General features: G+C 38.2%; 1 protein-coding gene across 1 annotated transcript in view; it reads left to right on the forward strand.

Moving 5' to 3' along the window:
* vps53 (VPS53 GARP complex subunit) overlaps nt 1-13995 on the forward strand; it is a 42834-nt gene extending 28839 nt beyond the window's left edge. The window contains exons 15-22 of the mRNA XM_015386152.1: nt 2030-2177; nt 2382-2464; nt 2558-2636; nt 2957-3105; nt 3194-3263; nt 3362-3499; nt 9925-10029; nt 12769-13995. Of these exons, the coding sequence (XP_015241638.1) occupies nt 2030-2177; nt 2382-2464; nt 2558-2636; nt 2957-3105; nt 3194-3263; nt 3362-3499; nt 9925-10029; nt 12769-12939 (943 nt within the window). The 3' untranslated portion in view covers nt 12940-13995. The remainder of the gene's footprint in view (nt 1-2029; nt 2178-2381; nt 2465-2557; nt 2637-2956; nt 3106-3193; nt 3264-3361; nt 3500-9924; nt 10030-12768) is intronic.
* Nucleotides 13996-14524: the final 529 nt, after the last annotated feature.

Consider the following 14524-nt stretch of genomic DNA (forward strand, 5'->3'; position numbering starts at 1 on the left):
GACTCTTTAGAAATCCACACACTTGCAGACACCCATCAAGTGGGGTGTGCTGTGAATTAGTTTTGTGAGGTTTTGAAAGGGGCCCTCAAAAGAGCTTGAACTATGTTGTGGTTTTACCCACATGTCTGTGTATGACGTTTAGTAATATTGTGTCGCCAGTGTGCCCTCTTTGGACCCCATTTTTACATCTGTTTATAATTATATCCATTGTGGCTCAGTTATTAAAATGTCATTTTTACCTGTAGTTTGAAATTTATTTATTTCCTTGTAGAGATTTGATTAAAATTTGAGGGTAAAGCATAGTATTAAGTAGGAAAAAGAAAAAAATACAAATATTAAATGCTACAGAATTATCTTTCTTATGATAATATACAAAATATTAAATGATCCTTTTATATGAGACTAGCAGTGCAATTACAACTAAACGCAAGTGGTAGAAAAAAAACAGACCACTGAGTCAGTTTACTAAATGTGTTGTTTTTATTTTGAAATCATGCAGAAAAAAATATTTTGCTGATTCAATATATTAGCATTCCTGCAAAGTAAAACGTGTGGAATTTGCTCTTCAGTGTGGTCCAGAACATAAATATAAGCTAATAGGTTTTAAATAACTTTTGTTTTTCTAAACTTTACCCTCCCTTTCGTTTCTCTAAAGGTTAAAGTTAGATATTCTGCTGCCTTCACTCAGAGAGTAATTAGACTCCCTTTTGATCACATCTGATCTTTGATTAAAATTATTTATAAAATTTATCTTTGATTAAAATAAAATAATTATCAGCTAGCTTATCTAACTCAAAGTTGCATATCTGATAAAAATTAAATTATCAGAAAAAAATTGCTGAAAATGTTCATATATCATGTAGAAGTTGACAGTTATTTTTTTGATCATGTCTGTAAAAGACGACTTTTATTCAAATGTAAATCCAACCCCTAGTACAATAATTATTAACTACAAGTGAGTTAAGCTGTTAAAGAAAATTCCGCTATTTTACACTTATTTTGCGAATAGTTTTGCAAAATATCCCAGTTTAACTTATCTTTTACCTCCCTGGTCATAAAGGAAGCCAGTTTTGTCATCGGTTTTCCTTAAACCTGACTGTTTGTGTAATCGATAGAGAGCATAATAGTGAAGCTTATTTAAGTGGTTCTCACAGTTTGAGCTGTCATAATCCGTAAAGGTGTCAGTCTGACCTCCTTCTAATACTAACAGAGGTACTGGATTTATGGCTGATACTGAGTCCATGTAGGGATGATACATGTTAAATAACAATCCTATTCAAGGCCAAATAAGAAGCTTATTTGAGTTCAGCAAACACACTTGTCAGCTTTAAACACTCTGGGTCATTTCAACCCCTATTTCTTTCTAATGTGTTAGCATTTCTCCCACCTCACATCTCTTCTATACTTACCAGCTCCAAATTGATTTATTTCTTTGTCTCCTCAGTAAATAATGGTTCGTGGAGATGCGTAATCAAAGAGTCGCACAATTCAGTTTATTTCACTTCAGTTCTAAGTCCAATTTTGGCAAATAGGTATGATGAAATGACCTCTGATTGGGACAAAATAACAAAGGGCCCTGTTACGTGATATTCACCCGACCACACCTCATTAATAGAGTATAGAGAATCACTTAAAATCTCAGGTTGTCAAATTAGGACACAGAACCTCCGCAAAGTAAGTTTAAAAACAAAAAAGGCTCTGTGAAGGGATTTACTGACAGGTTGAGCTTTATCGTGAAAACTACGACCCAAAGAGAACCTCTGTCAGAGTTCATAGTTAACCTGGTAAAACCATTAGATTTTAATTCTAGCTTTAAGGTCCAATATATCCTTAGCCTCTTAGGGCCAGATTTCAAGTGAATTTTTTTACATGGTGCTGCAGGTTACTAACATTTTCTAATTAATCTTTCTATAGTTCAGACAGGGGGCTGTAAACTAAAGAACCTTTCAAAAAGATTCTTCAAGACTTTCCAAATCCTGAATCTTTCTTTTTTTTCTTCTCGTTTTGCTACCTTCTTCAATGTGTCCAGATCCAGCAGTAACAGCGGGGGGCTCACCATCACCAGCCTGCTGAAGGAAAAGGAAGGTTACGAGGCAGCGAAGTTCACTGTAGATGAGCTATGCCTGATCTGCAGCATCCTTAGTACAGCAGAATACTGTCTGGCCACCACACAACAGGCATGTCCATATAAAATCTTTTTATTTTATTTTTTTTATATTTCGATGTTTGCAAATGCAGAAAAAATTGATTTTATGTAAAGTTCTGTTTACCGCTCTACCCAACCGGTTTTCAGCATCTGTAGTAAAATGTTTTTACAGATGCGCTCTCACAGACGAAGCTTTTTGTATTTGTGCATTAAATTTCTTGTTGATATGTTTCAGCTGGAAGAGAAGCTTAAGGAGAAAGTTGACAAGGTGCTGATGGAGAGGATAAATCTGACCGGGGAGATGGACACATTCAGCACGTAAGCATTTTGCAGTTAATAAGCTAAACATACCCGTCTTTTCTGCAACAAGCACATTTTAATGGTCTCCTATTTTATGTTTCTTTTTAATAGTGTGATCTCCAACAGTATCCAGCTGCTGGTCCAAGATCTGGATGCAGCCTGTGATCCCGCTCTAAGTGCTATGAGCAAGGTTAATAAAAAAAAAAAAACACTGTTAAATATTCGGCTCATTTAATTGCATTAAATCAAACACAGCTGCTATTCATTGAAATACAAATAAACATATTTTTGCCTGTAATGTTAATAGATGTCCCAACAATGCATTCTTGGTGGTTTTGTTGAACTTCTTGCTCCCACCCAGAAGGACATTATAATCCTGTCATTGTTTTACATGTAATTAGATTAAAGAGATTGTCAGATAATGTTAGCTGCTTAATTAGATGTGTTTGCAACCAGATCTGATCTCAAGCTCCCGTCCTTTCTTTCTCTCTCTCTCATCCTGACCTTCAGATGCCATGGCAGAGTGTGGAGCACGTTGGTGACCAGAGTCCGTATGTCACGTCAATCATTATGCACATTAAGCAGAATGTGCCCATCATCAGAGACAACCTTGCCTCAACTCGAAAATACTTCACACAATTTTGCATCAAATTTACAAAGTATTACAAACAGTCTGGCTTTTGTTTTCTCGCCGTAAGCAAAGTAATAAGGTTTGCTCAATGTTTGTCTCTTCTTTCTTTTCTTCAGCTCTTTCATCCCTAAATTTATTAACCACCTGTTTAGATGTAAGCCTATCAGCATGGTGGGAGCTGAACAGGTGAGCATAATCTGCACCAGGATTATTTGAAATCTTTTGTGTTGGCCAGCACTTTGCTTTTTGACATTGTAAGACTCTCTGCTCCTTTTCTCCAACAGCTTCTTCTAGATACACACTCCCTGAAGACCGTTTTGTTGGATCTTCCGTCCATAGGCTCCCAGGTGCTCCGAAAGGCGCCTGCCAGTTACACTAAGATTGTTGTGAAAGGCATGACGCGAGCAGAGATGATATTAAAGGTGAGGAGGTTAGGCATGGAGGATCATTTACTATCCCTCTGCTTCAGCTCTGTTCAGACGTGTTATTTTGTGGATTTTAGTCATAGGGGGAAATAAGAAGGAGTCCAAGTTCCATTTAAAGTATTTTGGAAAAAGTCAGCCTCACCCCTTAAGGCCATGTAGATTAAACAGTATAGCTTTCCGAGATAAACCAAGGATCCCTCAGGATCTGTTTAACTAATGGGCTTTTAAGTGACCCTGAGTTTGACTCTAAATACATGACTGTCCAACTTAAACACAGCATCAGTGATTTGCTGTCCTTTTAGGACCCTTCACATTTCACATAACATTTAACTCGAGCAGCTCAGTCGGCAATGGTCGTTTTTTTTACTGGCAGACCTTTCAATTGATGCCCTTTAAAGCCTCCTCTTATGGCCTATGTGTGCGATCTGAATTGTTTGGTCTTTATCCCCGCTTTGCCGTTTAGCAGAGTTGACGGTGAAGTGCCGTCACATACATTTAAACAGGGTTAGACGTCTGACTAAAAGCAGACTGGCAGAGCGAAGTCTAATCAGTTTCTGGGCAGAAGTTTACATCCACCTTTTATAATTGTTCTCTTTTCATCACAAAATCCAAGAATAAAGAAAGTATATCAATGTTAAAACTCAAAATGAGCTAAATTATATTAATTTACACACAATTAATATTTTGCATGGGCTCACATGTTAAAATAATGCTCCTCTGAATTTTGGATAAGCATCGGTTTGCAGGCTCCACAAAAAAACATGCATTTGTTTAGACATCGGTAAGATAGAGTTCAAGGCCATTCCTGAACTTTATTGTAACACTTTCTGATGATTGCTGGATTTTTCCCTTCTCATCCCTCCATCTTTGTTATGAAGTCCATTAAAACAGCCTCCCACCATATTGCAGCCTACTACATAACTGGACAGTTACTGTACTCATCTCAGACTTGTGAGTGTGACCTTCTCCAAACTGTTGTCTTGTCTGATCCATAAAACACTTTTTTCTTTTTATATTTTTTGTATGAAGGTTTCATCCTGAAACATAAATTGTCTCAAATAATTATTTATTTAATCTTTATTTGACCGGGAAATAAATCACTATTATCCCAAAAGGAGTCACGTTTGTGCTCATGATGACTCTAGTAAACACCTAACCAGAACTGTGGCTGCTTTTCCATGGATTCAAGGTCCAATCATGAGAAGCAACAACAGGCCAAACAAACAGTCTCCCCTTCAGTGTTTGTGGTCGGACCACTGAGCCAGCTTTAAATGTTTGCCTCGAGTTAGTCACTTGAGCAGATTATCCGCTGTTAGTTTATTTTTGGCAGAATTGGTCTTTAATTGTGTCTTTAACCCCTCTCACAATAGCACTTTATGAGCATGTTTCCACAAAATAGCTCATCTCACATGAGGCGAGTAGAGAGCAGGGCTGGAGCTCTTCTGGTTTAATGAATGAGTAACGGGCCAAGAGGAGGCAGATATCTTTAAAACCAGCATGTGGTTGAGCCTTTAGAAAGGTTTGTGTGTGTGTGTGTGTGTCTAATTTTGACACCACCCCCCCTCCCACACATGCAATGTGCCATGTTGCAAATTGGATGATGTTTCCAACGAAGACGCAGGCAATCACAGGATTCAGACGTTTCACCTTCCTTTAAAATAACCTTAGGAGACTCAAGAGGACACTGGTATGCAGCAGCCACAGACAAACCACACCCTAATTAACAGTCTCAGGAGTGTAGAGAAATGCATGCTCCTTTGATTTGTACAGCGCTCCCAGGAGGCCTTCTTTCCTTCCTCATGTTGGTCTTTCTTTGTGTTTACAGGACCGAGTCTGATCTGCTCTGATTGTGCTGTCTAAGCCTTGTTTTTACAGTGAAACCAGTAGATCAGTGAGCTTAGACAAAGACCTTCTGGCACACTTGCTTCGCCTCAGACAGTGACAGTTTGACAAGCACTTCTGTCACCATTTGATATTTGATTTTGTGTCTCAGTCTGTTCTCTGTTGTCTCTTTAATCCTTGACACAGTCCTCTGAAGGTATTGCCTAAACGTATATCCATTGATTTCCACTTATCCTACCTTAGACATATTTAAAACATTTTCCTTTTTCCAGGGTTGTATAAATTTATTCACATCAGCCCACTCCAGGTTTTGTCTGATAGCTTGAAGGCACAATTTATCCAGAGTGGATCTACCCAGTTTCAGAAGATAAGGCTGGATACAGGCCTTTGATTGAATAAAGTGCATTACTGTGAAAGCAGAGTAGAGCAACTCATTGTAAAGGCTTGACATTATGAAATTATATAAGGAGGAAAACGTTAGTGCCAGATAGTCTATAGGAGGTTTTACCAATGACAGATATTTATATAAAAACAAGCTAAATGACTGAAAAGAGCAGAAATTGCGGCATGTATACTGTGAAGAAAACAAGTCATGAACTATCAGCATTACATCGAAGATGAGACAAAACAGACAGATGACTTATTTGCATTGTTTTAAACCCAAATAACGAGAGTAAAGAAAAGCTTCTGGCCAGCATGTAACATTGAGTCTCTTCTCAGGTAACTCCTTCCACCTTGAGTCAGACTTCTCAATGATAAATCTATTGAAGGGTCAACACTGGAATCCCTCTGCTTTCACTGTTTCACATTCCAGTCCAGGGTGCAGTGTCCTTACTCTGAATCTAGGTTACCGTTACAGAAAAAGTCTGTTTTCAGAGCATCTAAAGTGTTTATTGGTTGTGTGCAAATGGTTTCCAGCTCCATGTTTATTTCATTAAAGAGCAGCCAGAGGTTTATACTAAAGCAGTATTGTTTTAAGTTTTGCTTTATACCCCAGAGAGCTTATGCAAATAATCCAAGGAGGTAAATTATATTAACAAAAGTTTTGATCCTCCATAAATGATATTCAAATCAGCTTTTCTACACAATTGCATTTATTCCCTGTTGCATAAATGTAATCTGTTTTCATTTGGGAAATATTCATGTTACCGGTTGCTAAATACTCTGAACTGTCTGCTTTTCTAGTTCCAATGCTTTGTTTACATGCATCACTGCTTTGCAGTAAGGGTGCTTAAGCTCCATCAATTACAAACAAAATTATAGGAAAAAAACGTTTGTCATAAGTGACATTGAAAACAACTAAGTACACCAATATAAATCATATGCAATTAATATTTTGATATTCAGCAAGCATCAGTGCCTCTATAAATAGAGGGGTGTTCCACATTTGGAGCAAACTGGTTTGTTAAACTCAATCGGAAGAAGGAAAGACATCAGCAATGACCTTAGAGAAGCTATTGTTTAACCTGGGAAGGTTGAACAATAGCTTCATATTTCCACATTATTTAAAGTCCATTTTAAAGGCTGACCGAGAACACGTAGGAAAACTGACAACCTTCCCAGGAGAAGACTATTGCAGAAGCTTTTGCCATTCGAATCTGAATAGCCCTGACTGGATCTTTATTTATGTAACCTAAAGTTAAATGCATTAGTTTGGAAATCATTTTCATTACACTGCTTTTATTGGTTTGAAACAGAATTCATGTGCTTCGTAAATGTATTTTGTTGCATAAAAAAAATTCAGTTAGTCTATTTCTGTCCTTGAGTTTGATAATTTCGTTTCTTAGTGTCAGACAACTGGGTCCAAAAGCCACAGGTTAACACATTAAGATTAATTTACTTTTTTGTTTTGTTTTTTAGCTGCACCCTAAATGAGCTTGGTAGGTGTCACCAAACTCATGTATGCTCCACTGTTAAAGCTCAAAATGAGGCAAGTTCAAACCAATGTCAAAAGTCAGTGTTTCATTGCACCGTGGCTTAAGGACCTGGTTATGTTTATGCAAAGAAGCCACATTTTCAAACTGAAATTAAAATGATATAACTGAAAATAAAAATAGAATTATTGAATTTTCAGTAAAATATAATACATTTTTAAAGCAAATGAATTCTGTTAAATTTAGTTTCAGTTTAGTGAAATTCATTTTCAAACCATTGCATTTCATATTCCATGAATAGAGATTCAGTCCGGGCAATTCAGATTCAGTTTCTGATGGTACAATTTTCTGCCTGTAGTAAACATTTTAGAGGACTCACCACAAGATCAGATCAGACTCTGAAATTGCAACAAAAAAGAAAACAAACAAAAACCCCAAGAGCTCCATCTCTGACTCTACAGGCCTCTGTTTGCATCGTGCATATTATCACAACTCTACAGTAAAAAAGGGTAATCATCTATGACTTCTTTGTAAAGCTAAAGCCTGGCCTATCAAAGTAAATAATATTTTAAAAAATACTGAACAGAGCAACTTTGCATAAATGAATCTCAATTGGCTGTAGCTTATTAGTGTACATCAGAGAGGCAGTGTATTAGAGAAATGATGGTATGTTTTAAATACTATATCCCAAAGGACCATTTTGTGTGCTGTTGAAGTAATGTTAAGCTTTCAATGATTTGTCGAGTCTTGATCTTTCATACCGGATAGAATGCTATTATCTTTACCTTACATGGATCCCAGCTTGAACCTAAAGGCAGAGATCAGAGAAAGCAGATTTTCTTAATTTCGATTTAACAGTTAAATACAGTTGGTGAGAATGCTGGCTGCTGTCAGCAGACCACATTGTTTTAATTGCCCAAATCAGTCATAGACATTTGTCTATTGAACAATTTTTGGACAACGTCCTTAGAACAGATGGAAACAAAGCAAACAAACAAACCTGGCTAGAATATTCAGTGGCTTGTTAGAAGAACACCAAACACAGAATATTGTCATGTACTATACACCTCACACCAGTTAGTATGCATGATGGTGGAGAACTGATGATCAGGGATGAGGTGTAGCTACTGGGACTGGGCATCTGGGACTCATTGACTCATCCTCATTGTATACTAAAGCATTTTAGAGTCTAATGTGTGAACATCTGTCCCATCATCTAAACCTTGGTGGAACATTTGCTATTAACAGGACAGGAATCCCAATCACAGAAAAAGAAAACAGAATAGCTTAACAATGTTAGACAATATTAAAAGAAGAATAATGTCCTGAAAAATGCTACAGCGGGAACTGGAGGGATTTTGTAAGTGGGGTGACAGTTCTGTGTGGGTTTATCATTGTTAGATTATGGAAAGATTTGTGAAAGGGCTTAAGAGACACATTTACAGCAGCACCAGGGATCAAGGGAGCTTTGAATCCTCACCTGGAAAATGTCACTCAAAATGCCACCGAACAAGAGGACTCTAGAAAGATGAAAGCTGGCCACAGAGAAGCAAAAAACATCAAAGAGAGGAGGAACAATACAAAGTTGTGGTAAAATAATAGCATTGCAAAGATATGCAAATAGCAATATAAAATGTAAAGCTCAGAATTTAAAATAACGTAAAAACAAAGCACTACAGCAAGTCAATTAAAGAGCCTGGCTTCTCATAGTAGCTGTCAGATTTTGTGCTTCGAATGAAAAAAGATGAATCTCCTCCAAATGTGTTTTGAGCCACAGCTCAGTTATGTTCAAAGAACATAAGACTTTCTCTGTGTGTCTGAGATGGCCTCTCCTGGCCTGCACAATGCCTGTGAGACGTGGCGGTTTTCCACACTCCTCAGCCCAGCCCACCATAGCTGCAGCTTTCTTCTCTCCTTCTGAAGTTTTCTTCTGGGGAGCATTTCAAAGGCAGCCCCATCCCCACCCCTGTCCAGGCTGAATTCCTTCATTGCTTGCTCTGACGTTTAAGGTCCTCTTTTCAGTCTTAACTCTTACATTTTCTTTTTTTCTAAGGTCCCCAGCCGCCTTTCTCTTGGCCTGGCTCCAGTACAGTTGCAGAGTAAATCACTCAGTCAGTAGGTCCCATAAGAAAACAGAGAATTCCAGGGAATCCTGAGGCTCTCCTGGCTCTTCTTCCCTCCAGTACTGCTTTGATTCCTCTACACTCGCACCGTGTGCCGCTCATGCGTTTTATTCTGTGTAAAGGGGATGTAAAACCTAAAAACGTTGTGTTGGAGTTGAAGACTGAGAGAAGCATTTCGTTCATGCTGTCAGTCATTTCAGTTATTCTCAAAAAAATGTTGTTCAATACTGATTTCCTACTTTTAAGATCATTTTATTTTTCAGCAGTTTATAACTCATACATTTTTAAACACATTGCTATGACTTCCAGTAAAGTTAATCTGATTCATCAATATGTGATGTGACTTGTTTTCAAACACAAAAAACGTCAGCAGTACGAAGTAGGCTTTAAGTAAAACCTGAATTCTAACTTTACTTTGAGGTTTCTACTTTTTGATGTGGTCCATTTAGGTGTAGAAACCCAACGATTGCAGTACCATCTGGTATCACTCATAGACCTCTAGGGTTGTCCAGTGATTGGTCATTGGAAGGTAGCAGAAGGTTCTGAGCCAAAAAACCTCAATAAACTCTTCTCATTTCCACAGGTGGTGATGGCCCCACATGAACCACCAGTGGTGTTTGTTGACAACTACATCAAACTTCTGGCTGATGGGAACCCAGAGACCTTCCAGAAGATTTTGGACATGAAGGCAAGTTGGATGATTTAAATAAAAATTATCATTTTAAGGGTTGCTTCCTGTAAAAGGGAGGTTTTGTTAATTCAGTTTGTAGTCTGTATTTCCCCGCAGAACATGTATTTTTGCTGCATTTTGTTTATTAGAGATGTAAAAGTAAATGTAGGCATTTTTTACGATTAAGACAGAACAATAGTGCTTGGGATCCGCGTTGCATTGTGGGACGTGGCGGCCATGTTGATGGCTACGCGAACTTAAACATAGCACTGATACAGCGTTGTTGTTGACCGAAGAGACGTAGAAGTAGAGAGAAAAAAGATGTTAAAATCCCGAAAAGGATCTGGAATTTACCGGGACACATTAAATAGAGAAGCCAGGGACCGGTATGTTGACAAAATCAGCATTATTAATAATTTGGATCCATATGAAGTTCCAAACAATGAGTGAAGCCCCGATGAGTGAGCGCCTATACTTTAAAACAGTTCCGAAGCTACAAGTCCTTGTAGTCTCATGTGCAGTTCACGAATGTATGGGTTCAGGAGCTGCAGATCATAAAGCCAGCAAACAGTGCGGACACAGTAATCCGTACAAAGGTATGCTGTGCTTAGACGGGCTCTGGAACCTGCTAGTTTAGTAATTGCTAACCGTTAGTGCTAACAACCACTCACGAATTTAATGTACTTTTAACTACGTAGCTTCTATGTGTTTCAAAGGTGTAGTTAGTAATGTTAACTGCCAACCCTCCCTAAACCCTCTGAGTTTCTCACGTATTTGAACCTTTTCCCGCTGCCGTTTTTATTATTTTCCCGTAAAACCTTGAAGGAAAGAAACACTGTAGGCCGTAAAATTAAACCGTGCATCATTAACTTACCAGAATGAAAATGCAGGGAACACACTCTCATTGACATCGGGATACTGTGGAAAGTTATGTTCGGCCGTCTTACAGCCGCGATCCAAGCTAGCCGACGACTCTTTATCTCTGACACTTGGTCTTCATGGTTGCGCCTCCAGGCAGGAAAGCAGTGGAAAGTTAACCCATTTTCTATGTTTTTCCCATGGCGATCATGTGTTGCGCTGTTACAGCCCACAATACAGCAACGGTTTACCATGGTTGAAATCAAGTTAAGGTGAAATGAATCAAATTAAAACACGGCTAAGAGAGAGTACAGTACGCAGTAGTCGTAGGCAGTAGTCTGAGCAGCGGTAAAGGAGGCCATCAACATGGCGGCCACGCAAAGTAATTACGTCATGACGCCCAAGCCCTATAAAATTATATTTTTATGCAAAAAAATTATTATAATTATTTTTTTATGTAAGGTTAAAATCCCACTCTAAATGAAGACCACATTAAAAACCCAAACTGTCAATTTACTGTTGAACTAAAATATCTGTTAGAAATTTCTGTCACAATGCTGCCGTGGCAACAAGATGTGTAACCACACCATCCTTCGTTGTTCCAGGCGTTAATATGAAAATGTCTTCATACTGAGCTAGCACACCATGGCTTGTTAAAGTTCTGTACCATTCTTAAAATTGCACTTCTTAGGCAGGGCTTTAAAAAAAAAGTAGGATAAACTGAAAGGAAAGTTCTAGTCGTGTTCTTTTTGCATTAGCACCCACACTAGGTAAATTGATTTAGGTACACTGGGTCAGCTCGACACGTTTTTGTGATTTTCCATTACAATTGAGAATCATCTCGATGTGGGTGGCATCGCCCTATTAAATATCCCGCCCTATAGTCAAAAAGTAATGTGCAGTGTAGCGGCACAAACACGACAACAAGGGGAGACCTGCTGTAGCTGGAATCAGAGTGAAACAGGAGAACCACAGACGCCTGTGAGCAGCTAGAAGAGGCACCCTGGATAGGTACAGGACAGAGAGGGACGTTATAGAACAGGCTTCCTCAATTACAGGCATTGAGGGACGATGTCCTGCACCTTTGAGATGTCTCTGCTTCAACACACCTGAGTCAAATAATCAGGTCATTAGCAGGACTCTGGAAAACCTGACTGCATGCTGAGGAGGTAATTTATGATTCTGGTATGGAAGCAGAGACACATCTAAACGCTGCAGGACACCATTTAGATGTGGCTGGAACTGACAAAGCCTGCTTTAGAGTTTAAAAAAGAAGAATATCAGCCAGATGTGACAGTAAGCTAGCCTTACAGGATGCTAACTCTACCTAGTCCTCATATTCACAATAAGCCTTGTGCCAAAGGTTTAACGGTTCGAGGTATTAAAATAATCTGGGACTAGTGATGCCGCCCCTGTAGTCAATCAGTGATCCACAGTCTTCTGAGATCACGTTTTCAGCTCAACTTTGTTGGAGCTGTAAGCAAGCAAGTGCTAAAAATAGTAGCTGTTCCAGATAGCCATTCTTTATGGAAAAGCCTAAAAAGTGAGCAAAGCTGCCCCGAAACAAGTCGGTGAAGAAGGGGCTATAGTTTGGCAGTCTGCTGTGGTACTGCCTGCAGTGGGCTGCATAACATACATGACACTTTGCCAGATGTATTTTTAAAACAGTCACTCTGAGCCCCATACAGCTTTCTGGCTTCTTATGAAAATAACTTCAAACTGTGCAGACAGTATAATGGACAGATTTTAGGGGTCACAAAACAAAGGTATACCTTGATACATTCAAAGTTACCTAGGAAATCAAATCAAATTGATATTGTGTTTCACTATCTCAAGTGTGCTCCATTATATTTTATTTTCACTGTATTTTTTTTGGTGCCTGCTTGTGTGGATGCACAGGGTCTGAAGCGCAGTGAACAAAGCAGCATGCTGGAGCTCTTCAGGCAGAGGTTACCCACTCCACCCTCTGGAGCTGACAGCGGCCCATCTTTGTCCTTCAGTGCCCCCACCCCTGAGCAAGAGTCATCTCGCATCCGCAAACTGGAGAAGCTCATCAAAAAGAGACTGTGAAGAGACGCAGAGCTTGATCTGAACAGGCGCTGCTGTGGCCTTCAGGTCTTTTGCAGTTAAGACCTCATTAGACTTGATGTCCGAACTTTGCTAAATGATGGTAACACAAAACCAATGTGATGCTTGGTTATGAAGAAACTTCCTCAACCGTTTGTTTCTGTTGCAAACGTCCTGTACTTCTGTAATTTTGCACTGTTGATTCTGTGACACTAACATCGGCAATCTTAGACAGCTATATGTGCTATTGTTAATTAAATTCTGCTCAGTTTCTGCTCCTTTATGTACCTAATCTTGGAGGAGCCTGATATGATGAATGAATTTTATGTTTCTTTGGGTAATTTACTCTGAGGATGGTATATCTTTAAATTAACTGTTTTGGAATGAGTGAGCTCAAATATTGATTTATTTCATTTATAAAGAAGACTGATATCTGGTGTAGGTGATGTTGAATTAGCTGTGCCCTATAATAATCATAATGTCTCAAAAAGATTTGCTTATTCAGGTCTGTGAACCAATATTTAACTAAATGCCCTATAATAAGCAAACATCATAAGAGTACATTCAGTGCCTCGCAAACGTGTTCATATTATGTCACCTTTCATCTATAAACTCCAGGGTATTTCATTGTGATTCTATCCAAAAAAAGGGTAAATCATCTTGATGTGGAGGGAAAATATAAACCCTTTTCATAATTTTTACAGATAAATGTCTGAAACTCGAATTAACCTCCTTGCAACAAAATACCTTCACAATCTAATAGTGTGTATTTTCATCTCAGAAATGGCTTGAGTTTTCAGATTTTATTTGTATATATAAAAAGAAATAAACTGATTCTCCTTCCACTTCATAATTTTGTACCATGTTTTGTTGTTTTATGGCATTCCATTATCATGCACTAAAGGTTGTGTTTGTAACCTAAAATACATCCAGTATGAATACGAATGTAAGGCACATGTAGCTGTGTGTAATTAGCTGTTTAAGCCAGTTGTTTAGAAAGCAGGTTGCAAATATCCAGTCAGTGATTCAATAAATAATCCTTGTGTTAATCTGGTATATTAAATAAAACTATTCTTTTGTTTTAAACACATTACTCCAAGGTTACATCTTAATTCTGTCTAAAGTGTAAACTCCAAAGTTCAGAAATGGTTAAAACCTTTCCATTAATTAAATGTGGCTGTTGTTTAACCTACCTTGCATTTTGTGAACAATAGCAGGAGAGTAGGCTGTATCCAGAGGTGTCAAGTAACGAAGTACAAATACTTTGTTACTGTACTTAAGTACCCTTTTTAGGTATCTATACTTTTCTCCATTACTTATTTTTCTTCCTATTTTTGACTTCTCATTACATTTTCACACAAGTATCTGTACTTTCTATACGTTTTTAAAACGTTTCTCGTTACTCTTGGCTTCGGTTTAATGTTTATAAATATTTATTTCACGTCATGTGAAAACTAGTTTAATTGATGAGTCATATAACACAAACACTCATTGGTTAGCTAAAGGCAAGGCAAATTTATTTGTATAGCACAATTCAGTACAAAGACAATGCAAATTGCTTTACATGATTAAAATATAGGAAAATAAA

This window comes from Cyprinodon variegatus, unplaced genomic scaffold (genome assembly GCF_000732505.1).
Source record: "Cyprinodon variegatus isolate N-32 unplaced genomic scaffold, C_variegatus-1.0 Scaffold357, whole genome shotgun sequence".
NCBI lineage: Eukaryota > Metazoa > Chordata > Actinopteri > Cyprinodontiformes > Cyprinodontidae > Cyprinodon > Cyprinodon variegatus.